Source organism: Phalacrocorax carbo, chromosome 2, assembly GCF_963921805.1.
Source record: "Phalacrocorax carbo chromosome 2, bPhaCar2.1, whole genome shotgun sequence".
NCBI lineage: Eukaryota > Metazoa > Chordata > Aves > Suliformes > Phalacrocoracidae > Phalacrocorax > Phalacrocorax carbo.
Window position 1 is genome coordinate 161,414,960 of NC_087514.1, and position 26,116 is coordinate 161,441,075.

At 46.2% G+C, this 26,116-nt stretch overlaps 1 protein-coding gene across 1 annotated transcript in view; it reads left to right on the forward strand.

Moving 5' to 3' along the window:
• ACVR2B (activin A receptor type 2B) overlaps window positions 1–26,116 on the forward strand; it is a 97,618-nt gene that overhangs the window by 57,485 nt on the left and 14,017 nt on the right. Inside the window, exons 2-3 of the mRNA XM_064445097.1 lie at window positions 21,612–21,819; window positions 25,528–25,637. Coding sequence (XP_064301167.1) covers window positions 21,612–21,819; window positions 25,528–25,637 — 318 coding nt within the window. The remainder of the gene's footprint in view (window positions 1–21,611; window positions 21,820–25,527; window positions 25,638–26,116) is intronic.

Genomic DNA, 26,116 nt, shown 5'->3' on the forward strand with positions numbered 1-26,116 from the left:
GGAGTCACCCAGCAGAAGCTTGGTGTGATGGGCTTGAGATTTTGTAGACACTAAAGTTGTTGAAGAGGCCTTGGTGGTCTAATTTAACCTTCTACATAGCACGGACAGAGTAACTATCAGCTGGTACCCGCAGCCTGTCTTTTTTTCTACTGGGGTACGCTTCAGGCTTAAAACCCATTCCAAGAGAAGAGTCTACTTAAGCCTTTAAGATTGCTTAGCAGTCAGTAGAGCTGGAAACAGCACGGTCAGCTGAGAAGCAAAGTGATACTGGGTATATCAGTTCCAAATCCTGCGGGGATACCCATGATGTGGCAGAGGCTGTTGCTACAACGGAAAGCTCTGCCGAAGGAATGGGACCAAGAAATCTGACTGTAATGAAATCTGATATACACCCTGGTGTTTGAGTTGAAAACCATCTGCTTGATCTCTCCTGCTAGTCCAGCATGAGAAGTTTGTGTGCTTCCAAGGGGAACTGTCGAGTTGTGTCCTTCATCTGTAAGTGGAAGATGGAAATAAGATTTGGGAGATAGAAATCTTCCATCCTAGGATAATGAGATGAGAGAATATAGCATCAGGAGAAAATACCTGGAAGGCACATCTGGCTGATGCAGATGACTCCTCTGAAAAAATAATTTGTCAATCCTTAATCTCCCACCGAGGATGCCCTGAGTTTGGGATTCCTGTTGTGCCCCAGAAAACATCTTGCGGATTCATCAGGCTTCCCTGTGCATTGAAATGCACAAGGAAGAGTCGCTTGCTTTCTCGAGCTGTTGCAGCGTGCTCTGTTCTTGCCATCCCTTAGGCGGATGGTTTGCGAGGTGGGATTTCCCAAGAGCACTTGGTATTGATTCAGCGCTGCTTCCAGGAGACAAGGGAAATATCTGCTGAGGCACTTGGAAGCCCCTCCTGGAGTTCTCAGGTCTGTGGGGACTTCCATGTGTCCTTTGATCTTGCTGTCTGCTGTTCTTTGAAACAAAGATTTTGTGGAGAGAAGATAGTCAGGATTCCTGAAGACTTTTAACTTCTGTTCTGCAGCAGCTCTCGGAACGTCTTGCCTTTATGGTGTCGATCCCCCATCCAGTTCAGCTGTGGCCTGGAAGACACAGAGGGCATCGCTGGAGCTGCGAGTGCGGCTTTTGGTACGGACAAACTCAGGGCAGTGCCTTTCTGGTTTGCAGACTCTCCTGCTTGATGAGCAAGAGGTCACCCTGCAGAAGGGGATGAGACAGGAATTTGGGGAAGTTGGATGCAGCCAGGAAGTCTTGGTACCAAAACACTGGGTGCAGTGGGGAAGATGTCCTTGTCTGAGTGCTGTGCTCTTTGAGTCCTCGCGTGACTTTGAGTCTCTGCAGGGAAGGTGGGTTGCTCTGTCCTTCACCAGTGAAACCACATCCACGTGAGGCTTTTCTCCAGTGGCACAAACCTGCCTCGCGCTGCTGCCAACAGCTCCTTGGATGCTGCATCGGGAAGAGCTCTTTGGACTGCTGTTGTAATGCTCTCGCTCAACATACCCTGTGTTTGCCTACCCGGTTTAAAGTGTTACTAGTTCCTGAATACAGAAACTATTTGCAGGAATTCATAAGCTTCCCTGCTCTTGAGCGCTTCAACTTTTAAGAAGTGGCTGCTAAAGATTTGGTCACATACGCCATGGAAATTAAAACACAATATGAATTTCCTGTGAGATAGCTGCTCCTAAATGGCTGCGCGCATGTAGGTATTCCTAATCTGGAGCAGAGATTAATTTTTAATCTGTTATATTTCATTGCAATATATCCACGAAGCTAAATTGAAACAAAACAGTATTATTCCAGGATAAACATGCTCGCCTGTGGGTATCCAGGAGGAACAGGAGCCTGAACAGCCCTGCTGGAACAGCGCCGTGTGCGCACAAGCAGCAAACCGATTGCAGGCAGCAGTCGTCTGCTGCGATTTTAAGAGGGAACCCATGATGTGGAAAATCCTTTGCAGCTGATATGTCAGTCATACCTGAGGATCAGCCAGAAGGGAGGGATAACAGCACGTTTGCTTCCCAGTCGAGGGCAAGCAGCTTGCAAAAACCTCGAGTAAAGCTGGAAATAAGCTGCTGGGACTTAATGGGGAATTGCAGTGTGGCGTACAAGCAGTTGTAATGCTGGAGAGTAAGAAGTAAAACACTTGAAAAAATAGACATGGTGCGGGTGCTCCTGTTCTTGATCAGTGTCCTACGTGAAGTAAACATTGATGAAAATTTCTTGCCAACCACCATTTTCCGGGGCATTCGCACAAGGCCTGCTCTAAGTTAGCTGGTTCTGCAGGAGGTGTCTCCGCAGGAGCCGTTTGCACCAAGGGTCATGTGAGGGGATGGGGAAATTTTCAAGGTGGTTCTGGGAACTCATTAGGCTAAAAAAAAAAAAAAGCTATGGTGGGTGTAAGTGGTCACTGTATTTTTCCCTTTTAACATACCTGAGCTGGGCTCCCCACCTCTCCATCACCCCCTTCCTTCTTGGTGCTCGCCTGCGTGTGCGGCTCGGGATGTGCCAAACCAGAAACTCCCCCCTGACCCCTTTGGCCAGATTTTGGGGTAGGGAGAGAAGTTCCTGGCTCGCAGGGGTTGAGATGCATTCAGGATGCCTTCGCTCCAGCAGAGGTTTCCACGCTGGGCTGCCTTCTCATCCTCTCCCTGCCTGTGCCACTGGCGTTGTGCTGGTGGTCCCAGGCAGGTTGGTCAGCCCCGGTGCCGGTGTCCCTGCACCCAGCGTGGTTGGGATGATGGGTGCTGGTGGTACCCGGGGTGTGCAGCCACGAGGCTCCCCCAGCCACCGCACTTCCCTAGGTTGGCTGGTTGGAAGCAGTGCAGGACGCCACATTGTCCTTGATAGAGTTCAATAGTGCTTCTTCCTTCCTTTTTTTTCCCTTTTATTTTCTTCTCTCTTCATGGGGGATTGTGATGCTTTTCTGCTTCAGCTATTTATACATCCAGACAACCCTGCCCACTAGTGCTGGTCCCTTCTTTAGCCTAGCCCAGCTCCTTCCTTCAAGGTTGCCTTCACGTGGTTTATTTTGTGACAAAATGAGCCCATCTTCACCCTGGCTTCACCTCCAGGGCTGTGAGTTATCTGAGTTCAGAGCTATGGTATTTCTCTCTTAGTCATATAGAGATATTCAAAGCCCTGGTGCTAAACAGCATCAATCCAAGGACTGGCTGCCTGGGGTTGTGGGTGCCTGAGGGAATTGGGTGAAACATCTCTTTGCTTTTTGAGCTTTCATTTAAATTGGGTTTTCAAATTGGAAGAAGCTCTGAAAACTTCTTTTTTTTTGTTGCTTAAAAACCCACAAACCCATCGCTTCAAAAGGGGGAAGAGGGCAGGTACGGGGCTGCAGCTGAGATTGCGGGTGGTGGTAGCAAGGCAGTGAAATGCTGTGGGATCCTGGACTGTCGAGAGTCGTCACACGCCTGTGGCGTCTTCTTATTGTAGGGAAACATTTGATTTCATCTTAGCAAAACCCACTGGGTGGTTTGTGCTGGGATGGCGGCGGTGGCATGTCAGTTATGTTCCTTGTATTTGATAGCGTGCTGTTTCACCTCCAGTAGAAATAGGATGCTTTTCATCTAGCTCCAACATCATCTGTGCTAAAATGGCTGATGATTAATGTGGTTTTTCCACTAAATTAAGGAAATCTCAGCAGAAGGTTGGAGCAGAGCAGGAAACGGCAGCCAACACCATCTCTCCTTAAAGGGAGAGACCCACCTCCTTCCCTATTAAAAAATCAACAATAAAGAAATAATTCCTTTATACTCATAGCTGATCAGAAATAACTTGCCCATCTCCGGAGTCTCCTTATGTGTTTGCTGAAAATCTTTTTCAGGATGCAGGGCTTTTTTCTAGTTCAGGGAAATTGCATCCTCACTGGGAGCGATGCTGTAATAGCGTGTTGATGAGGAAGCAATCTGGGCACTTTGGTTTCCTCTTGTATTAAACCTTACAGGGGGTTTACCTGCTGGAACCAAGAGGATTTAAAAGGAAAGCGGAGATGTTCAAATGAAGATAGCGCGCTGGGTCTGGCAGTGTTGGGAAACGGCTGTAAAACATTAGGGAGGGTAGCCTGCAATTCCAGGCAGTCAGAAGGCAAATCAAAAGTAAAGATAAAAAGTTCCTCAGAGGTATTTGCTTAAAAAAAAACCCCAAACAACTTGTGGAAGCAGTTTGGTGCTAATGCGCACCCAAAGATTTAGCAATTCAAAGGAAGAAAATGCTAAAAAAAAAAAAAGAAATTAAAATTCCTTGTACTCTTTGAAAGGCAAGAGACTGCTGCCTTAGAAGAAGTGCCATTGGCACGTGTGGTGTGTTCTGAAATTGCTTAGGAGAGAATATTGAACTTGGGGGGGTAGTGGAATGGAGGGAGAGTAATTATATATAATCTTAAAATGAATTAGGTGATATAAATGTAATGAAAGCAAATCCTGTTCCTGGAGAGACTTTTCAGTTTGCATTTTGATATCCTAGGGCAATGGCATGTTGCTCTCTGACAGACAACCATTTGATTTGGAAATATGTGAATAATTGGGAAGTGGAACCTCTTTGAATTTGTTACTTTCCCCTCTAGCATTTGAAGGACTAATTATAGGAAGAGCTGCAGAATGCCCTATGTGGGCATGCATGCAGCCAATTCTGTGCTTTGCTGGTTGCATGAGTCACTGCACTGCATCCTGTGCTCTTTGATATGTGTCCTTGCTTAAAAAACTATATATTTATTTTTTAGATGGAGAGATAAACGTGTTATACTCCGTGTCACCGAGCCCTTGCTAAAGATACATGTGGTACAAAAAATGCGCAGCAGCTCTGTGGTCGAGGCTGGGGATGGGCTGGGACGTGCAGGTGGTTGGGTAGGAGTAAACGCGTGCGCGGCTGATGGGAAGAGTGAGCGGCTGAAAGCTTAAACATCTCGCCAAGGCTTGTGCTGCCTGCTCGATTGAGAGGCATCGCCCTATTTTAAGATTACTTTAAAGAAGGCCCGAGGGTCCTTCTGTCTGCAGGTCTCTGCCAGCAGCCGGAGGCTGACCCTGCGCTGGGCAGGAGGGACCGTCTCCCCGTGCCCGACGTGGGCACTGCCGATCCAGCGGATGGCGCGAGCAAAAATCGATGTGACCGACTCAAGCTCTCCAAGGAGGAGAGAGGGTTAATCAGCTGTGTGGCTGGTCCGAGGCACTTGGTCTCACTGATCATCTCTGCCTGTGCCCAGCTGCAGGATGGTGGGTTTGAGGGAGATTCGGACCAGCATCGGGGCAGGAGACGCTGAGTGTGTGAATAAAAATAGTATTTTGGCAGAATAAAACCAGTATTTTGCTACCCGGAAGAGCTCACAAATCCTAAATAATAATACTGTATAAACGTATGAATGTCTTAAAAATAGAGGAAGTCTTTCTTTGCCACTGAAGGTAGCGTTCATGATGGGAGCAAAACCACTGCTGGGCTGGACTGTGCAGGGCAGGAGGGAGTGAGGTGGTGGATATAAAGCCACAAGCCTGCATGTGAGATCTATAGTTCCCAAGCTGTGCTCATCAGACCTGTTATAGTGTCTTACATTAAGCTTTTGTTGTTTAGGTAACACGGGAAGTTTGGGATCTTCTGACATCGATGAGTCAAGTATTCCTAGTAGCTCATTCCTGACCTGATGTATAACCTTGGGCTTGGAGCTGTGCCTCCTCCTCCAGCTCCCCCCACCTGTGATAACTGGGTGACTATAGGAAGGATGGGGGTAACTTTTTTAGCAAGGCCTATAGTGACAGGACAAGGGGTGATGGTTTTAAACTAAAGGAGGGTAGAATTAGGCTGGATATAAGGAAGAAATTTTTTACAACGAGGGTGGTGAAACCCTGGCCCAGGCTGCCCAGAGAGGTGGCAGATGCCCCATCCCTGGAAACATTCAAGGTCAGGCTGGACGGGGCTCTGAGCAACCTGGTCTAGTTGAAGATGTCCCTGCTCGCTGCAGGGGGTTGGACTAGGTGGCCTCTAAAGGTCCCTTCCGACCCAAACCGTTCTGTGATTCTGTGATTCTAACAACATCTGCTGCTGTTTGTAAAGTGATGCTGGCATGGAGAGCTGCAAAGTAAACCGGGATTCTTCACCAGGCTAGGATGCAGGAGGGCCCGCTCATGGTTCCAGCCGAAAGCCGATGCATGAGGTTGCTCACGATGCAGTACATCCTTTGTCTCACCTTCTTTAGGCAATATCCTCTTTGGGAAGAGGCTAGCGCAGTGAGGACCAGATGCATGTTAAGCCCTTGGGGCCATATTGAAATGCAAATGGAAATGAAACCATGTATTACTTCCAAGAGCAGTAATGGTGGTTATAAAGATGAAAACATTGGTAGACTGTGTGTCAAAAGGGGATAGCTGGGTATGAGCCCTGACAATACTTTATCCTGTTGGGAAACCTGCATGCAATGCAATGTTGTATTTGGGGTTTCGAGGTCATTGTTACACAGATTATTTAAGCCTGGATGCATTTTTAGCTGGACTTTGTCTAAAGAATAAACATAGCCAGGGCTGTTTTCCAGTCATCAGCTAAACAGCCAGATTGAGGGCTTGAGTCAGCGATCCTTGCAAAACGTTACTGGCTGTCTTCAAAAAAATCTCCTAGCACTTTTCGCTTTTGAAAATGTAATTGTGCATAAAGTGTTGCATGTTATTTTTAATTCACAAACGATGCTGGTGCCTGGACCTTGGGTGAGTGTGTGTCTTGGCTCTGCTTCTCACTCGTGTGTGTGGTGCTCTGCTTCCTATGTGAATCCATGTGCGCCTGGGATGGCAACGTAAGATGGGAATAGCCCTCCTCCAAGAATAAAAGAGCTTAATTATCTCCTTCTGAAAAGAGCAGTGGCGCAGGGGCAGGAGTTGCATTTTTACTACGCTAGGGACGTGTGGCTTGTATCAGCATAACTAACATGTAGTCCCTATCCCACTAGAAAAGCCTGCTGTAAACGAGGGACTCCAGCTCTCGCTGCAAGGCTTGTAGTTCTGCCCTTGCTTTTGATTCAATCCATAGAACTGCTTTTCAGTAGAAACATCAGTATCGTTCAGATTTTGTTGTGAAATAGCTGAACCCCATTAGTTATCCCATGCTAGAAACGCACCTTTCATGGCAAGGAGGACAATACATTAATTCATTGCTGTGCCGAGATCAAAGGTGGTTGTGAGATGCCAGCTTGGACTGAGCACTATGGTGACTTCTCTCTGCTTAGATTTTTCAAAACTGTGTAGTGGCTTGTGGATACTTAATTTGAGACATTATAAATATTTTTCGTCCCCTCAAGAATGGGCACCTTTTCCAGAGAGCATACGCTGGCTACCCTGCATGAAAATCTTTACTCCCATTGAAACTCTTGGCCCACATCTTCCAGAATACAGCCGGGCAGGCACGGCAGCTTCCTCTGCATCAGTATAAAGGTCACTTATGATGTGTTGTTAATGAATAATTACTACTGCATGCTTCCCTCTTTAAATGGCAGGGGCATCCTTGCTACATAAAACATTAAATAGTTGTTAAGATGGAAAATACCACTGAACAGATGAAAATCCCTTGCAAAATCTCTGCCCGTTGGGAAGCAGTTGCAAGGGTTGATGTGAAGGGGAGCAGGGATGGGCTCTGGCAGGGAGGAGCTCGCGGAGGCGCTCTGTCCTTCTCCCAGCAGCTGCTGGCTCCAACTGGGCTCGGGGCAGTTGTTTGAAGGGATTGGGTTCCTCGAATCCCAACATGAAAAGAAATGCAGACTGTCTGGGTAGTCAAAGGGAAATCAAGAGCGAAGTGGCAGCCAGTAACATATTGCGTTTGGTTCACCAGTAGCTGCTTGGGTCTTGCAAAATTTGAAGTATCTTTAAATGATGTTTTTCAGTTTGAAGGAAAGTGGACAATATAGGAAGTGGGCAACGGCCAGACTGGGCCAGAACAAAAGCCCCCCCAGGCCAGTGGCCTGTCCCCATCTAAAGCCAAAAGGCACCTGGGGAGGAATGGCAGAACAAGCAAGTGCATGTGGTTGTTCGTAAAACAGGATGGGGCATCTTCTGAGAAGGGGTTCCCCAAATCGCCTGCCCTTTGTGTGACAAACTGCCTTCTCCAGGTTTGTTTTGAACTGGAATCTCACCAGCTGTGATTGTAGCTTATCAGCTGTCTCGCCCTTCATCAGTTGTCTCACCCTTACGAAGTAGGGGCCGTCTTTGAGACCGATCCGCAATAATTCCGGTCTTAATTCAACATTAAGAAGAGTTCGTCTCTTAGTGCTCACCAGAAGTCCCAGGATAGCTAGAATGATAGGTTGTTTTGCTGGGGTTATTAAAGAAAATTAATCCTGGACTAGAATATTTATATTTAAAAGCCTGAACTGTGACGTGATACCCAAGGGAAATGTGTACATGTACTGGTGGGCTAAAACCCTCCTATAGTCTTATCTTTGCTCCGACCTTAAAAAGAAAGATGTAAAAGGTGGAGAGTTTCCTGGCCATGTTTTGCAGCCCTGCCTGGGGCAGGTGCATTCACCTGCTTGTCGGTGGGGAAGCAGATGGACAGTCCTGTGCTTTCTGAAAAGTTATCGAAAGCTTTGTTTGCTCTTTTCGGATAGCTGCAACACCTTACCAAAGTTCAGGAAAATTGGCTGAAGGGCCCTGAGACCCGTGTGTTCAAACCTAGGGGATAGCTTAGTGGTTTTATTGCTCAACCAGCTGCTGTCTCAGTGAAACTTTTCACATTGCCTTGGAATTTTTTATTATTTTATTTAGAGAAAAATTGAATTTATGGGTGATGTGTCTTCCATTTCTGTTCCTGCTGATTAGCAGGAGTGTACGGTAATGTCTCATACTGCACCTTTTTATTAGAGAGGTGGGAGTAGTTTGCACGCCTGTGTCCCTGGTTATACCTGAGCAGGGGGAGGCGGTGAGAAGATGTGTTCAGGGTTGCAGATTGCTCATCTCTGTGTAGCTGCCAAACCTCTGTGTGTACGTTCCTGCAGGCACCTCTCTCATCTTACAACTCATGCACATGAAGGTAAACAAGTGATTGTTGCATCTTGCTGATGAAGCTTTTGAGGAGGAAGGGAAAGGGTTTGGCTGCAGCCTAAAATGATCATGGTGCAGGTTATGGAGGGGGTGTTTGAAAGATTTTTTGCAAGGTGGTTTAAACGAGGATGAAATGATCCTTGATTGCCCTCTTACTGAAATCTGGAGGAGAAGGAAGAGAAAGAAATGTAGAGTATCTTCAAGTTTTCAAATTGTTTCCTCTCTCAAGGTCAAGGCCTGACCTACTCTCTGATACCAGGAAAGGTCTCTCCACTGAGTGTTCAGGTTAGTAGAGGGAGGATTTATATAGAATTATTGCTTAGAAATTCAGCTAGATCTTATATAGTGCCTCAGATGTCGATGCCTGTTGATATGTCGATGCCTTTTTACCTACAGGGAAATGAAGGCGTGGCAAGTCAGGGGTGACTGGAATCAGGATGGTGACTGGCAGCAGAGCAGTGCTGTGTGCTCTGGGTCACAGCTGGTAACACTCAACATGATGACAGTCACCAGGGATCAAACATCCTCTTGTCACCACAACAGTTGTGTAACAGAGGCTGACGACTATATACTGTTGTTTTTCTTTCAGAGATCCGACTGTCTCCATTATAGAATCACAGAACAGTTTGGGTTGGCAGGGACCTTTAAAGATCATCTAGTCAACCCCCCCTGCCACGGGCAGGGACACCTTCTACTAGACCAGGTTGCTCAAAGCCCCATCCTGCTTGACCTTGACCATTTGCAGTGATGTGGCATCTGCAGCTTCTCTGGGAAACCTGTTCCAGTGTCTCATCACCCTTATCATAAAAACAATTCTTCCTTATGTCCAATCTAAATCTACCTTCTTTCAGTTTAAAACCATTGCTCCTTGTCCTATTGCTACAGGCCTTGGCAAAAAAGCCTCTCTCCATGTTTCTTGTAAGCCTCCTTTATACATTGAAAGGCTGCGATAAGGTCTCCCCAGAGCCTTCTCTTCTCTTGGCTTCTCATTGCATTTCCAGTTGTAAATCCCTCTAAATACTTGTGGTGTCCCTGAAAGTGCCCAGACAAGGGTACCTCCATCTCCTCATTCTCGTACATCAGCATCTGAATACGTGGGATTGGCATCAGAGATGGGGCTTGTGGAGATTCCCACCTGTCTGAGGTTAAGAAATTGTCTCAGAGTACAGTACTTTCTCTCATTTTGCTTAATATTGGAGCCAGGTCACCATGAGAATGGGCACCTAAATAGAAAGTTGAACTGGAAGGGGATGTACCCAGTTGCTGGGCGGGAGCTGCTGAGCTCATGATATCCAGAAAGCTCAGACATGGATGCCGTGTAAGTGCTTCTCCTTCCATGCCACGTGCTCACTGTGGTCCAAAGAGTTTTAGTCTTCCTTGTGGCTTGAGAAAACTAGAAAACACCGGGAAGGAGAAGACCTGCACACAGTTATTTTATTGCTTTCCACCTGTGTAACAGGCGGAGTTTCAACTCTCTGGGACAAACTGCTGAGAAACATTTTTATTTCGTTGGTGAGCACGTGTAATCAAGATGAAAGCTAATAGGTGACTTTATTCCGCTCCCCTCCCTTTACATAATACCTCTTCAGCATCTCTTTTACAACTTGTCTTTAGAGGAGCACTGTAGTTATCCAGCCGTTTCTTCCATGCCTTTCATTATTGTAACAGAAACAATCACTGGAAATTGCATGATGGTATTGGATTGTGCTACATTCCTTCCTCAAGTCATTTGACGGTAGCTTTTTTCAATAGACCCGAAGGAGAAAGGTACATTTCTGTAAACACAAGACAAGTCCTAGATGTGCTGTAGCCACTTGGGAGAAAAATCCATTGTAAAAGAGGCTTTGAAAATTGCTCATGTGGGATTTGCCATTAAGAGCGTAAAGACGGGAGAAATGGACTTCTGATTCGGCTGGCAACTTGCTTCTCATCCTCTAAAGAATTTTAGGAATGTCTTCACTTCCTTTTGGAGGGCTTAAGGCTAGTGTGTGGTTGCAAGGGCTAGAGAGTTGCTTTTCTTCCTGCCTCCCTTCTCTTTCAGGCTAGGTTCAGCCGCCTTCTTGTGCTTTAAGTGAAGCTTGTTAACTCTTGAAGTACCAATGTATTCTGGGAAAGAGGCCTTGAAAAGTCAGTGGTTTCTTCTTTTGCAAAACTTGAAAGGTCTGAAGATCTTGGATGTAATGTAAAAGATGTCGCTTGCTTCAAGGAGTTGTCAAGTATTTTCGTATCTACTGCCATGGGCTGAACTGAGGAATCTCTGCCTGGGATGTGGTAACACATACTGGTCCCTCACCAGTGTAACACTGGCTATAGACTGTGCTAGTGCTTGTTTGTGCGCTGTATTTTGATTCTATTCTTACTCTTAGAGCTATAATGCACCAGGGCATCAGAGCATCGGCGATAGCGCACGTGCTGGGGAATGCAGGCTGGACTGGCAGCTAAAATTTGCGCGTTTTATTCTCCGGAACATAGGGAAATATGGGAGTTTTGTGATATTGTGTTTAATGAGAATGGCCTTTGCCCAAAAGGACTTAATTACCCATCAAAATATTGAACCCTCCAGCATGCGACAGGGAGCCGTGGGCTTTGCTGCAACTCAGGGCTCTATGTAAAGGCCTGGACACGCATCCCCTGCATGCAGTGTTTCTTCTTGCTAAAGCCCTTGGTTCCTCTGAAGCAGAAGTTTGGTTTTCTCAGGTGAATAAAGTAAAGACCCCAGTTGGGATCAGCCAACAAACATCCATCATCACACCGCAACTGAGGTTTGAACTTTTACGTCTGGTAAGTTTTTCTCTTGGCCAGTGCCTCCCCTTCAACTGGCTGGCAAGGAGAAGCTCAGTGCCTGTAAGGCCACGGAGTAGCAGAGAGGTAATCTTAGATATCTGATTTCTAAATCGAGAGAATCTTCTTCTACTGAAAAGATTTATCAGATTAATTCTTCCCTGAGTTTCCCGCTTGCTCATGTAATCTGCTGCTGAAGTGAGTCATCTCAATGGTCTGTGAAATTTGGTCAGTGACAGAGTTTTGAGCCCTGTCCCACAGTTCAGAGTGAGTGTGCTGTTTTGTTTCCTTTCTTCCTCCATCCTGCCGAGAAAACTGCCCAACTCCGAGCTTTGATTATTCAAGTGGAAGAGGGTGACAAGAAGACAAACAAACATCATTTAGTTCTTGGGGACATGCTTTCCTGATGCTTGACCTTTTGGACTTCCAACATCTTCATGTCCATTTACATGCATTACAGTTTTTCCAATTACCAGTGAATTAAATTTGGAATTGTGGTATTTGGAAATGTCAAGCAGAATCAATAGAAAACCACTTGGGGCCCAATCTTAGTAGACTCAGCACATTTTAAAGCATATTTGAAATGGCCCTGCTGATAAATCTTAGAGGACCATGTGTGGATTATGAATTGAGGTGCTGGTGTTTGGGTACCGAAGCTCTCTGTGGCTTGCCAGGTGCGCCGTGGTGTGTTAGACACATCGGTCTCTCCCTGGAGAAGACCTTAGAAATCAGGAGCTATGAAAGGCATTTCTGGCAGCAGCATGGGAGGATGAGGATGCAGGGATGGAGCAGGCACAGGTGAGAGAGCTGGGAAAGGTATTGTCACGTGGTTATTGCTATTCCTTAAACCTCTGCGCTCCACAGAGGGATGCTCCCCTATCCTCATCCCTTTGCCTGGAAGGAAATTATTTTTTGTAGGCTTGCTTTGAAAGCTTTTCAAAACGTCACTGTGTAGGGGAGGGAAATATTTACGAACATACGCGATTTCACTTCCTCCTCCCATGCTCTTTGGAGACCTCATGCTGGTTCCCGAAGAGAACAGGAGAGAACAAATGATTGTGTTTTAAATGTCATTTCAGAATTTGCTGCATATTTTACTTAGTGATTTGTGGCATCTGGTCAAAATCTGCCCTCTGTTTGGTTTTTAGGAGTGTAGTTGGAAATATCTTAATCTTGTAATTAAACTCTTAGTATTTTCCTTCACCGAGGCTGCGAAGTTTGGGGGGTGAGACAACCTTCTCGGTAGCTTATTTGCACAGTGCTTAGCCCACAAGGGTCCATTTTTCATGCCAGAGAGTACTCATTGCTGTTACAAGCCAAATAAATGGTCTGCTTAATGCTTTTATAAATGCACACCTCATATTTAAGAAAAAAAAAATAAATAAATCTCAGTAACTATATGCTTGTTTGAAAACTCGTGGCCTGGGGGGAAAGCACAGCCTCTCCTCAGTGGAAGTCCTGTACGGAGCAAGGCATTTTCCTGGTGTAGTGATGGAAAGGAAGCCAGGCGGCGTCTCCAGATGAGCAGGGTGGATGGAGGAGCAGTCGGCGTTCTCCTGCTACGCTTGTGGCAGAGGTCCTGCACGAGGTGGCACGCGTGGGGACAGTCACGCATGGACAGAGCGCAGCAGCCCCTCGGGAAGCGTGGCCGGGCGGTCTGCGGCTTCGCGCGTTCTCCTCCGCCCCGCGTGCAGCAGGCGGTCGGTGGCCGTGCCCTTTTTGGGTGCGTAGCTTTCTGTTAATCAAGGCTGACTTGATTTTGGTTTTATCCTCTTGGGTGTAGCGGAGGTTTGTGTATCTGTAAAGGAAAAAAAAAAATTACAAAAAGAAATTGGGCCTTTTTTGTGTGTTATTACTAATCCAGTTTGAGCTCTGCTGTCCAAATTGCCTCGTTTGTGACCCAAAGTGCATTTAAACATGAACTGCAGAAGCACCACGGCTTTAAATGCTTTTGATTGATCTCCCTGATGGTTTTATTAAAGAACTAAAGCCTTTTTTGGGGGAGACAGATACAGTTAGTGATGCGAAGGGAGAAATCTAATTACATTTTGGCTTTGTCCTTAACTGAAATGCTACAAAATAGGATTTTTCTAATGGATAACTAAAATGATCTCTTCTTTAAATAAAATATAGAAATGACCAGCTGAGTTCAAGTCAAAAATGCACTGCTTCCAAAAATTGATTAACTGCTGGCAACGGTTCTCTCCTGCCGCGCACCAGTCCAGCCGGTGACCTGGCCAAACCTCCTTGGATCGCTCTGCCTGGCCAGAGGAATGATTTACTAAACCTTTTCCTGAGTGATCCTCCCCTTTGGGCCAGGAGATTAATCTCATCAGCTCTGTGTGTGTGTGTGTGTGTGTGTGTGTACACTCAGTAATTCACTAAATCGAATAACGCTGTCATCTCACTCAGCTCCGTCTTCCCTAAACAGGAATCTGTCTGGTTTTATGGATTTGTAAGGAGCTGGGATGCCACACGTCCTTCTCCAGAGCCTTCTTCTATCCACCCTATTCCACTTAAAATACCAGTGAAATTATTCAAAAGAATTAAACCTTTATTGCATCCTTTCCCTGAGCTGGCAGTAATGACTCTTAAAACATGCTCCCTATATTTTACAAAACAGGTTTTACTAGCAGTTTGGGGGAAGATTGCAATAAAGCTCTAATTCTTTTGAATAATTTCCTTGTTATCTTTTACTGAGTTAAGTGCAAGTTAAAAAAGAGATATATGGGGGGGGAGGGGGGGATTGCTACACAGATGTCCGTGGACGCTGTGAAGCGTGAGTCATGGTGTGAATATAGAAGCCCTGAGTTGTCATCCCTGGTGAGCAGGGAGGATGTATTTCTTAATATTAAAGTTCCTTTTTTAATTTTAAAAGAAAATGACTTAAAGCCTCCTGTCCTTTTGAGACTGGTTGTCAATGGCATCATTGCAGGTTACCATGGCAATATATGCTGAGATAATAGATTAACAGCCATTGATTGACTAGAAAACTTAGAGCTCTTTTATCGTGGGATATGCCAAATGTATTGACAGAAAACAAAATTCAAAGTAATATCCTCCCTTGGCATTACACCATTGCTGTTCTCGGTGCTGCATGTGCCCGGTTTTACCTGATCTGGCTTAAGAACCAAAACGTTTTGAAATAGTCGATGCTTCACCAGGTTTTTTAATAAGCCAGGGCACTGCCCATCCCTGCATCCAGCCGACTGGAAGGCTCTGTGCCTGGGCGTATGCTGGCCATTGGGGGTCCCCAAAAGTGGGATGAAGTTTTGGCTTGAGAAAGGGGGTCATTTCTGTTACATGGGGCCCGTTTCTGTTACGTGGAGCTCCGCCGTTTCAAGGCTTTTGTGAAAGAACAGGGATACAAGCAACGAGTCTTCGAATCCTCATGTACAGTTACGTACTTAACCACAGATGTCATCGCTAGTTTGATGCTTTGCCTAAAAACATATTTAGACCGTTTTATTTAAGTACAGCAGGAATGAAATCACTCCGCTTGGGGAATAAGTGCTGGAGCAACATTTACTAATTGCGGATTCATTATCGGCTCTGCAGAGATGCGACTGGGTGGTCTCTCTAGAGCAACATTTTCCAAACTTTCTCAATTGCAAGCCTTCTTCTGGCTTGATTTTGGGATCCAAAATGCTGGCAATAACTATTTGAACTTCTTGTATTTGCAATCCTGTGCGTAACTTCTGGGCAGGTGTCTGGGAGAGGGAGAGCTGGGGGGCAGCAGCCCTTCCCTGCCTTTCCCGCCCCACCAGTGCCTCCCAGTGTGCTCTACTCATGCTTAGATTGTGGTTCCCCCACTGAAGGTTGGGTCAAAATTCAGCCCTGGGTTTGGAGGCGGCTGGTTTAGCGTCCCTGCAGGCGCTGAGCAAGGGGAAGGGGCAGGCGCGAGCTGCTGCTGAAGTGGCTCACCCCAGCACATGGTGCGCTGCAAGGTGAGCGCCCAGCAGCCTCCCGTTCCCCAGCTCTGCTCAGCCATACCGTGGTTTGAGGGATAGCTCTTGAAAACAAACCCAAACCTCAAACAAAGGGCCCGACTTCCATAATCACACATGCAAGAATGCATCCGCAGTTGCTTAATTGCTACATGCAATTACCCTCCAAATTAGAGGGCAATTACCCCAATTCAGTGTACAATCTCTGTCATTTTATATTATAAAATTACATGTACAAATAGCTATATAGGGACATAACTAAGTGTTTGCAAATAACTTCAGTTGCATACACAGTTTCATGTGTAAAGCCCGGTGGTTTTGACAGTTAGGCAAACAGACTGTCTGGTAAATCACTCAGTGTTTATGCAGACTATTTTGACACATCCCATCTTTTTGTATATACTTTCATTTTAGGTTTTAAAAAGGGGACAGGCAGAGATAAAGAGCTGAGATTTATAGCAGCCTTCAGCCTTGGGGAAGATATTCCCTGTGTATCTAATTATGAGTTAGGAGCCCAGCAACAGCTAACACCTAGACCTGGAGTTGCTACACTGGATCTTGGCTATAATTTAGCAGCTGTTGGATAATGACACAGCCTCGGTGATCTGTCGGCAGCTCCAAATTAGGAGAGCAGAGTTTAGTCTCAGATCAGCAGCAAGGTCCCACGCCTCAGCAGGCTGAAGTCCTTCAGTTCAAGAGGACCCTTTTTAATGAGCCCCCTCTGTGCCTTGCAACTCCCAAGTAGAGGAGAGAGGTCTTCCCGCGTCACACAGTGTTTCAACTGCTCTTCCCATCATTATATGCCTCAGATAGGTGCTGGGGGTCTTGCTCGGCAAAATCCTGGTGATGCTTCAGTCATCTGGAGCAGAAAATTGACCCAAACGAATCAGCGTAATGATAGCTTCTCAGGACTGAGGTCAAAAGTTGACTTCCACCCCAAAAATGGGTGGTGGTGGGTAGCCTCCCTCTGCCTTCATGATGTGTTGGGAGTTACTTGGGCTTGGTGGTGTTTTGTGTAAAGGTATTCGTGTGTGGCTTTTGTTTAAGGAAGGCGTTGGGAGAAGCCACTCCCTGTCATCCCCAAAGTGCTGGGTGGATGCAGTGGGATGCCAGAAACCCATCTGCTCCTGGAAAGCCTGATTCTTCCTTAGACTTTGATTTCAAACAGGACTTCAGACTTTATTCCTTAAATATTTGTGGATCGTGGTATTAAAATGTTTTTTGTTTTTGCCTGGCTGCTGACATGAGGCTCTTTTCCATGGAGAGGACTGGGGCTGATAGCAGGCTGCGCTGCTGGAGATGCCATGCTCCTGCCCGACATGCGTGCTCCCAGTTTGCTTGCTCAGCATTTTTTGCAAAGCGCTGCCTATGCAGCGAGGCGGTTCTGCCTGTGCTGGTTCCTGCAGACGTGGTTGAAACATCTCCCCTGCAAAATGCATACGTGTGGCAGGGGCCAGCAGATCCCACCTGCATTTGTACCTCTTTCCTGTACCTGGGAGTTCCTGCTGGTAGGAAACACCTTTTTTTCCAACTTTTGCTTTGTGGCTGGCAGAGGCGGGTTAGGTGGGAGGGGAACGGGGGCCCAATGAATTAAACCAAGTTCCGATATCAGTCTTCCAACACTCGTTTAGCAAATGTCTTATGTCTCATTACTCCCAAGTCCTGTTGACTTTCCGCCAAAAGCTGAGCGTGGGTGTCCTCACCAGGCAATGCCACCAAGTGAAGGAGGTCAAAAGCTTTCATACCACACGCCAGTGCTGGCATGAGGGAGATGACAAGAGCATCATGGGGAGGGAAGGGCAGGACTGGGGGGACACAGCCCCTTTAGTCCATCTCAAACTGTGGTTTGTGGCTGCACCCAAAGGCTTTTGTTTTAGGAAAAGCTTTTTGTTGCCAAAATTAATCCTGTCACTTCGTCAACTGCTCAGGTTTGGTTCAAAACCTCCCTTAGTCCAGGTTGTGCTGCTGTGGGTTGAGGGAAGCTCACTCAAGTCCAGCCCAACCCTTGTTGCGCTAATGCATCAGCTATGTCCAGTGGAAGGAGAAAAGCACCTCCTGCATCCAGAGGGGCGATACCCTTCAATTTTTCTTGCAACTTGAAATGAGGAGCAGGACATGGGTGATCTGTACCTCTTCCACCTGTGTTACTCTGCAGAAGTGTCCAGCTCAGTGTTTCTTACAGACCTCCGGTGGCCTTGGGGGAGCAGGCACTTCCATAGCCATTGCCCAAGGGGGAAAGAGGAGGCAGGAAGAATTACGTGGGGCCCTGGAGATGCAGGAGCAGAGCTCAGATTCCCTTCTCTTAGTCACAACCACCCCACCGTTCTCCCTCAAAGGGTCAAAACCCTGTCTCAATTCCCCCTTCCTCCATTCAGCTGAGGTTTTTAACACAGTGAGTGCGGATAAAGCAGTTAGCTGCAAACTTTCGTCTCTGCATGATCCATTACAGAGCAAGGTGTGAGTGTTTCTTGATGAGCTAAAGCAGCAGGTAAATTAACACCCAGTCCTGGAGCCATGCCCCTTCCTGCTGAGTCCGTCTTGGGCACAAACAAAAGGGTTTCTTGCAGTCCTGAGCACCCAGCAGGATGAGGGTCCTTACCAAATGGCTTTTAAAAAAGATCTGAAGGCAGGTAGCAAACACGCAGGTTTTAAAAGTGTCTCCTTAATGCACACATCCTTAGGAGCTGTTTTAAGGAAACATGTATTTATTTTGTCATCCAAAACTTTATACATGCTTTTTTCAATTCATCTAAACTTTGACAGCGGGGGAAAAAACTGCGAAAGGCCTTTTTCCTGGCGCGGTTGCTGTTTGCCGAGTTGGGTTTGCGTGTTTGCAAGCAGATCTTAGTCTTCAGCTGAAACTTGTTCCAGAAAAGACAACTGTCTTGGGGGAAGGGAGCTTGGGCTCAACACAGGATTTAGCAGGCTCGGTTTGCTGGTCCCAGAGCCGATATAGCTCTTGCTTCACATCTTTTTAACATTCCCTTTTCAAAGCACAGTGGAAACATCAAATCTCACCACAGCTTTGTGCATTACATTGGCCCTCGTTGCGGGTGGAGAAAACAGAGGCTACACAAAATTGCTCGAGGTTACAGACGGAGGTGGCTGAGCCAGGATTAGATTTTGGGGCTGTTTCCCAGGCAAATGGTTCATTAAACCTTCCTGATTTCTGGGAGATGGGGTTGGGGAGGGGGAGGAATTTTCCATCCAGGGATTCGGTTTGGGATGATGGAAATGATATTACAAAATGTATTTCAAGGACTGGACCAGAAGGTGATAGTGAGTCTTAGCTATCAGGTGTCAGCTGGAAGCCATTACACTGAAGTTATTTAGATATTCCGTTATAAATAAAAAGATATCGTCGTCCCTGCACAGAAGACAATGCTGATTTAACCAGTATTTAGCAAAAATGCTTTATCTACCCCAACATAGTGTGGTGTAAGTATCAAGCGAACAAATATCAAGGCTTTAACGAGGAGTGTCAATATTGACACTATTCTGTGTTGAGGGATATTGGTGGGTTGTTTTTATTATAGTAAGCAACTTGTCAGCGGAAAACTCAGAGCTTTGCAAGTGCCGATAAAATCTGCAGGTGCTATTGAAATCGAGCTCTTGTTCGTGTGTGCTTTGAATATAATTTCCAGTTTCAGAAGTCAGCTTTATGACTTTCTCATACCCTCCTCCCTTGCAGTCTCTCCCACAATGCAGATTAAACCTTCTTCCAAAAAAAAAAGCGTTACTGAAGGATTGAACATCTCTTCAACTTGGAAAGAGATCTTACTAGTCTGATGAGCTTGCTCCATGCCGTGAAAATTACCTGTTGCTGAGTCCAGGTGTTGGTATCAGGAGCAGGTTGGACACATCATCCCTAGTTTGTGCAGAAACTATGGTTTCTCCTTTAACCTTCTTGCAGTTCTGCTTCTGCACCGTGCCAGGTCATCTGCGCTCCTTGCTTGACGACCATTGGCAGCAGAAGGTTGGTTCCCTACAGCAGATCAGGCTACATTCAACAGCATGAATGCAATCTCTAGCTCAAGCGCCATCTCTAAAGGGCTGTTCATGGACTGCAAAATTGGAGGTGAATCCTGCCACGAGGTAACAGGCTGGAGTCTTGGCAACTGGAGGAGCTGTGGGCTGTGGAAAGGCAGGTCAGGCTTCCCCCAGCATCCCACTCACTTGGTACGAGATGTTTAATCTTGGCAGGTTGGATCTTCACTTGGGAGTAACACCCCTTCTCCAGTCAGGTTTGTGAGGGTACATACATGAGTAGTGGATGAGTGTTCACCTCTGGAAACGGTGAAGCTACAGGAGGTATCCAGGGCCTGGAGCTGGTGGCTGTGCCCAGGCTGGGTGTTCTCGCTGCTGGCTGGAAGCCACTTGCTGCCCATTGTCTTGTGAAGACTGAATTGCATCACCTTGTAGAGACCTTTCAGAAGTGGCTGGTTTGCCATGTTGAGTGAGAATCACAGGCAGGGTTGCATTTAGATCTTCCAGACATGGCCTGACTGCCTTAATCTCAACATTAAAGGTTACACGGCCTTTGGAGAAGATAGTCATGAAAGCACTGCAAAATTTTCCAGCCAGAAACTTGGTTCTGTGCTTTGCAAAGGACTGACTATTCTGGGAGCACAGCACTTTCATTTCACCATCCTGCGGGACCCATTCATGTTTTCTACCCAGTTGTCAACACATTTTATTGGGATACCTACATTTTCCATGATTGCAATCCGTCAAAATAATGGCCAGGTCTGACCTTGCCTTGGGTTGGGTAATCCCAAAGAGAGGTGGCTGCAGGGCTTCTCAGGATTTATGCAGTCACAAGCTTCATGGTACCTTTTGTAGATGTCTGCTTACATGTCGTGTGTTTGTTTCATTCTTCTCATTTTAAACTAATCTTCAAAATCCCACAAAGCAGAATATTTTCAAATGAAGAGGAGATTTCTAGGGCTTAGGACAAAACAAGTCACCTGCAGATATCAGTGTTCCCTTCCTTGACTCCATTTTTTAATGCACGTGTCTGTAATCATATTTCTGTTCCGCGCCATGGTGGCTGTGGGGGAATTGTTTCACTTGGGGCAGTAGCAACTCCATGGTCCGTTGGTACAAGGCTGTAAAGGGGTCAAGACCCACAGGCTACGGAGACTCCTTTGTCTGTGGTGGCCAAACGTCCGTTTGGGATGGCCAGAGTTGTTTGGGGAACAGAGTTGCTTTTTGCTCAAGGTCTTGCTTGGGTGGAGAGGCAGCGTGAGCTGTGCCAACCACAGCTAAAATCACAGTATTTATCATATGGACACCTGCTGAAATAAGCCTGAACTGGGGTCTAAGTGAGGAATAGGCGCTAGTCTGGCCCTCCTCTGCAGGACGAATATTATCTGTTCTCAGTTACATCCTACCCACATAAGAAACCATTTATTTTCAGGTGATGCTTCCCAAAATAGTGGTGGAGAGGGAGGGTAACTCCATTGCGTTACAGCAAGCAGCAAGTAGCACCCTGGGAGGTTGTCTTTCCTACATACGGTTTCTGTGGTTAGAAAATGCTGGATATGGGTCACCTTGTACATCCCTCTGTTAGGGTCCTGTGGCCAGAGGAGACCTGAGGTGGTTCTCAGCTGGGCTCTTGGCTTTACCTTGAGCTCTGTTGTGAGCCCAGGCAAACCTGACCTCTCTGTTCACCACCTCACACCAGCAAAGGAGAATAACCCTCTGCACCATGCTGAAGCTCACATTGATGAGCTGCTTAGTTTCCAGGGAGGCAAATGTATGCATCACCTAAAGCAAAGCCATGTGGAGATGTGTCTTCCAGGATCTGTTTCTGATTTTGCATGAACGTACTTGGGGTTTGAAATTTCCTTCAGGACCAGGCCATGGGGAGGCTGAGACGAGGGAATGCATTTACTACAACGCCAACTGGGAGTTGGAGAAGACCAACCAGAGCGGCGTGGAGCGCTGCGAGGGGGAGAAGGACAAGCGTCTCCACTGCTACGCCTCCTGGAGAAACAACTCGGGCTCCATCGAGCTGGTGAAGAAAGGCTGCTGGTTAGATGACTTCAACTGTTATGACAGGTAATAACCTAACTGTTTTTTCCTGAATACAGGTTTAATTGTTCCTCTAAGTGCAAAGACTTATGATTTTTGCATGGAGGAAAAGAAATCAAGTCCAAGTCAATTGGCCCATTCATCCCCTGTAATTACTTCTGTTGCTAATGCAGCTCTCAGAATTGTCACTTATCTGCCTTGACTTTCTAAATAGAAGCTGCAAAAGGCACTTTTAGGGTTTTTTGTTGTGTGTTGGTTTTTTTTCTTAGCAAAGCTTTGATAATTCTGGCATGCGTTGAAAAACGTGTCCTGTACCATCAAATGAAGAGCAATATGTTCTTCCAAGAGCATTTGGCGATACAAAGGAAAACTTGGAATCATTAGGAGCTCTCTAGAAAAGCACAGATATCTGGGGGTGGTTAGAGGTTGAGATATTCTGGCATTTGTGATGTTGCAAAAAGTTTCACTGTTCTTCGGCTGAGTTAAGAGACGGGCCAGGAGAAAGAGTGGGGCAGCAAAAGCAGTACGCGTGTTTGTGTATCGCTGCCTGTAGTGAGCTGAAAAGGAGTAAGGTTTTGTACCGTGAAGGCTCCAGCCTGATTAAATAGATGAGAAAATGAACTAGTCTTTTCTCATTTTCCTTGATGCATTTCTACAAAGAGGAAAAGAATTACAGGTAAAGAAAATAACCCTCGGAAGTTTCACAGTTTAAAAGGACAATGCTCAGTAGCTCTGGACTCGCTCAGTGTTTCTGTTAAAAAACCCCCAATGACCAACCAACCAACCCAAACCCACCCCTTCCAGTACGGATTAACAGAACATAAAATTCAAGGATTCCCCTTGATACAACACCAGTGCAGGTGGACCTCACCTTTGTGCAATTCCCAGCCCTGCATCTTTGTAGCTTCTCATTCCGGAAGTTTTAGGACATCAGGTCCTAAGCTGTGGGGCTTAAGCTGGGACTAGATTTGTCCCATGGCTGGAGAGTTTTCCCCCTTCGGTGCCGTACACTCTCCCTGCTTTTGTGCCCGTTGTCTTAGCTTATCCCAACGGTGAGTTGTTCCTCATCTTCCTTCTACTATTAGCTCTGGGGTTACTTTCCCACCACACCTATTCCCTTGCGAGTTGCATAGCTGAGCTCTATATATAGCTAAATTTTTATTCTTCCCGATAAATCAATCCTCCTTGGCCCATTAGTCATCTTAATGCCGATCCTTCTGAGAACAGAAGGTCATTCTAGTTTCCTACTTCCAAGCAGAAGTGTTTACTGTAAACAGATTTCTCCTTTCAGTGCCTGCTCTCGTATACAGTGACACTTGTATTGTCACTGAGTGTCTCTGTGCACGGATGTAGTGGTTCTTAAACTTTGTCATAATGTGTTGCTCTGTTACAATAGTAAAAAGTTTCCAGGGCTTCTCACAGCCTTTTTGCAGCCCTGGGGTTGAGCATCCATTATCCTGCAGCCTGATTCTTCAAAGATGCAGTTCCAGGGCAAAGCTAAAAGATCTTCTGAGAATTAACAAACAGTACAAGTGTTGAAAGCAACATTTGAAATAAAGGTTACCTTTAATTAAATAAATGCTGTTTAAATGGAGTCGTCTTTTTTTTCCCTTCCCTTGAGTGCGCTCGGCAGCCTTTCACGCAGGTAATGTTGCATCCCAAGATGGCAAAAATGGCTAAAAAGATGATTTTTTGATTGACGGTGCTGTGCTGATGCCCTTTCCATCTCTGGCTTCAGCACCTTTGGGATGCTGAGCTCCTGGGTGCAGCCTCAGGAGATGCACCTGTACCTGTATCTGCCCTGGATGCAGGGCACGGTCCTGTTCTGCCAGGCTGCAGCTCTTCTCCTAGCGCAGGCAGCACATGCTGGGCTGCGGCAAGCGCTGCCTCCTTGTCGCTGGAAGGTGAAAAATTCGGGAGCGCAAGGGTTGGGATGTTGAGGGTGATGGCTCCTTACTGTTCGTTGTCTTAAGGAAACAAGGACGTGGCACATGTACATTTAAGGCTATAGGAAAAAGGTAGTGTTTAAAAATCAACTTGTGTGCTCTTCATTTATTTACACAGCCCCACCAGAGAGGTCGCGTTCACGGTCCCTTGAAGAGCATGTGAACCACCACGAACGTGCCCTCGCTGCCATAGAAAAATGTGTCATTCTCTCCGACTGTCTCATTTGTAATATTTGCTAAGTATAACATGTCATATGTACCTGGATGGCTGCCCCGAGCGCACACCAACTCAAAGACAGGGATAATGAATTGCAGATGTGGAGCAGGCTGTTTTCACTCATTAGCTTGATTTTTTAACCAACAGATTTAGCAAAGGATGTGTTTTCTATTGAAGACTCCAATGCTGATACTGTTAAATCCAAACGGCTTGTTATCTGATTTCACGAAAAAGCATCTGGAAACATTGCTTAACTTGTTGAAACATCTTTGTTCATTTGAATAAGTCAAATAGCTGCTTTTTTTCTTTGAAGTTTAAAAAAATACAAGCCTGAAAAACAAACCAAGTGCTTCCCAGCTGAGACCTTGCAAGAGACGTTTTGGCTATAGCTGCTTTTTGGGTTTTTTTTAACCCAAAATGAATAAAGTACTGAAAACTACCCTGTGTTACAATTGAAGAGAGCCCTTTTGTTCTTCTCGTGGCAGTATGTCAGTGATACCGCAGGAAGGGAGGCTTGGCACGGGTTCATAAATGAGTAATAATGTCAAACACATATGATTGTTTTGCTACTTCCTCCGCGTGGTCGAAGGAAGGAAGTTATGCATATAATTTAGCTGGGCTTCAGGAAATAGTTTGATACAGTTCTCTGTGGAGAGCAGCTCTGCAACCCTAGTAGCTAAAAGAGTGTAACTAGCAAACGGTGGCAGGGAAGGGAAGCAGGCATTTAAGAAAGAGAAAGGAATGACTGCCAGAGCACTGCAAAAATCCCCGCATGTCTCTTTTGGCATTGATCTGTGGGAGAGGGAGGATGTGTGGAAGTGGAGTTGGTCTCATCCGTGGAAGCCCCTAACGCACAGCATGGAAGGAAACCTCCGTGCTGAGAAGGCTGTAGCGCTGCCTGGATAAGAGGCAAATACAAAAAAAATGAGAGCTGCAACCTGATTTTCTTTAAAGGCTTTTGCGGAGGAATAAGTTTTTTAAATGAGAAGGAGATGGCACCTGAAAATTAAACTTTAAAAAAAAACAAAGCCAAACCCAAACCCTGCAGCCTTCCTCCTGCCTGCAGCAGGGCTGTTGTTGCTGCTGGTGTCTGCTGCCCTGCTAGTGCATATAGTGATGCTTAAGGCTGTGAGAGCAGTCTGAGCTCAGCCCACGTCATACGTGCTTTACGGCACAATCTTTAATTGCACGATCAAACACTGCTCTCCCCTGACAGCAGACATATGGGCTGTGGGAAAGACACTGTTTAGGGAAGGAGGCATCTCTCCTTCGTTTTTCTGCTTCTCATTCAGTTAGCGGCGGCGGCTTTTATTTATTACTCGCTATCTAATGCCTCTGGTACATATGGAAGCATTTGTTTCCTTTACGGTCTTTTCAAGGATCTTTGCTATCCACTGGGGTATTTGAGTGCCAAGTTGTTTTCTGTAAGTGGAGACTGGCGGTCTGTGCAGCGCAGCAGCAGGAGAGGGCGCGTGGAGAAGACAGTTCGGGGCAGGTCGAAGACAAGAGGCAGGAGTTGGCTGACCTTTTCTCTTTTCCCTTCATTGCCACGTCTGTCCCTCCCTGATGCAGACAGGAGTGCGTAGCCACAGAAGAAAACCCTCAAGTGTTTTTCTGCTGCTGCGAGGGCAACTATTGCAATGAGAAATTTACCCATTTGCCTGAAGTCACCGGCCCAGAAGGTGAGTGACTGCTTGGGCGGGGAGTTGGGATCTCTTCCTCTAGACCCAGTTTGTGATGACTTTGAGCTGTTGGATCTTGAGCAAAAAAGTACTTCTGACAGGACACGAAGTACCATTTGGGTTACAAAGTCCAGAAATCCTTCTGCTGGGATTCTTCAAGAATAGTTTTTAAATGTTGTTGAATTCTGTGGGTAAAGTGTGTTGTACCAACACCTTGTATACCATCAGTAAGGATTACATTTTCTTTATGGTGGACGTTCACAGTGGGCTTTTACAAAGCAAAATCCCACACAAGGGGAAGAGGGCAGTGCGATTTATACAGTATGGATCAACTCAAACTCTTAAAAGATATTTGACACCTTCTTCATTAATTTTCCTAAGTCACAGGTCTCCAGATATCTTAGGCATCAAGGATTTTTGCATTTGATTGGTCTTTTCTTGGTCTGGGGATTGAAAGCGAATGTGTGTGTCAGCTTTCA